Below are 595 nucleotides of genomic sequence, written 5' to 3'. Positions count from 1 at the left end.
GTTGTTAAATAGATTCAAAGCTATTTCAACATAGCATTTCCTATAAAGCTACTCTCCAAAATACTTCAAGAATAATATTAATAGAGTGCCCTATTTCTTACCAGAAGACTCTTTTCCATTCTGTTTTTCATAGAGAGTGCCCACAGACATCAGGAAAACAATAACCAGGAATACTGGAATTCTCCATGAGCCAGCCAGGGATGCTGCAAATTATTAAGAATTAATATTTTTAGTGAAATAAAAACCTACTACTTATTTATAAAAGACTCAGTTTTGTAGACAGAACAATTTGGTATATATGTATATTACAAAATTATTTCACAGAGAAAATTTTAAAAAGAAATAAAAAGGCCATCGGATGCTCAATTCAGGGTTTCTCGAATTAAGTTCATCCCTGCTCTCAGAGGCCCTTGGTCTAAAGGATGGGATATGTGCCAGCCTACATTTAATGGGCTTAATCTTCTGAGAAATGGAATCCGTTCTAAACAGAGTTTAAGACCATCCCAAACTCAAACCACCCATCTGACCCAAAATGAACAGAATTGACTACAGATCCTAAGTCATGGGGCCTGACTTGATTTTCTCCTTTTTTGTC

General features: G+C 35.3%; 1 protein-coding gene across 1 annotated transcript in view; it reads right to left on the bottom strand.

Annotated features, from left to right (window-relative positions):
• The window catches only part of LOC103582852 (transmembrane protein 245-like), a gene marked incomplete at its 5' end in the record, with an annotated part of 11,760 nt that overhangs the window by 9,054 nt on the left and 2,111 nt on the right, over nt 1-595 (bottom strand). Inside the window, one exon of the mRNA XM_008564329.1 lies at nt 102-203. Within this exon, the coding sequence (XP_008562551.1) occupies nt 102-203 (102 nt within the window). The remainder of the gene's footprint in view (nt 1-101; nt 204-595) is intronic.

Source organism: Galeopterus variegatus, unplaced genomic scaffold (assembly GCF_000696425.1).
Source record: "Galeopterus variegatus unplaced genomic scaffold, G_variegatus-3.0.2 Scaffold18177, whole genome shotgun sequence".
Classification (NCBI taxonomy): Eukaryota; Metazoa; Chordata; class Mammalia; order Dermoptera; family Cynocephalidae; genus Galeopterus; species Galeopterus variegatus.
The sequence above is the reverse complement of the archived record's forward strand: the minus strand, read 5'-3'. Positions and strand labels throughout refer to the sequence as shown.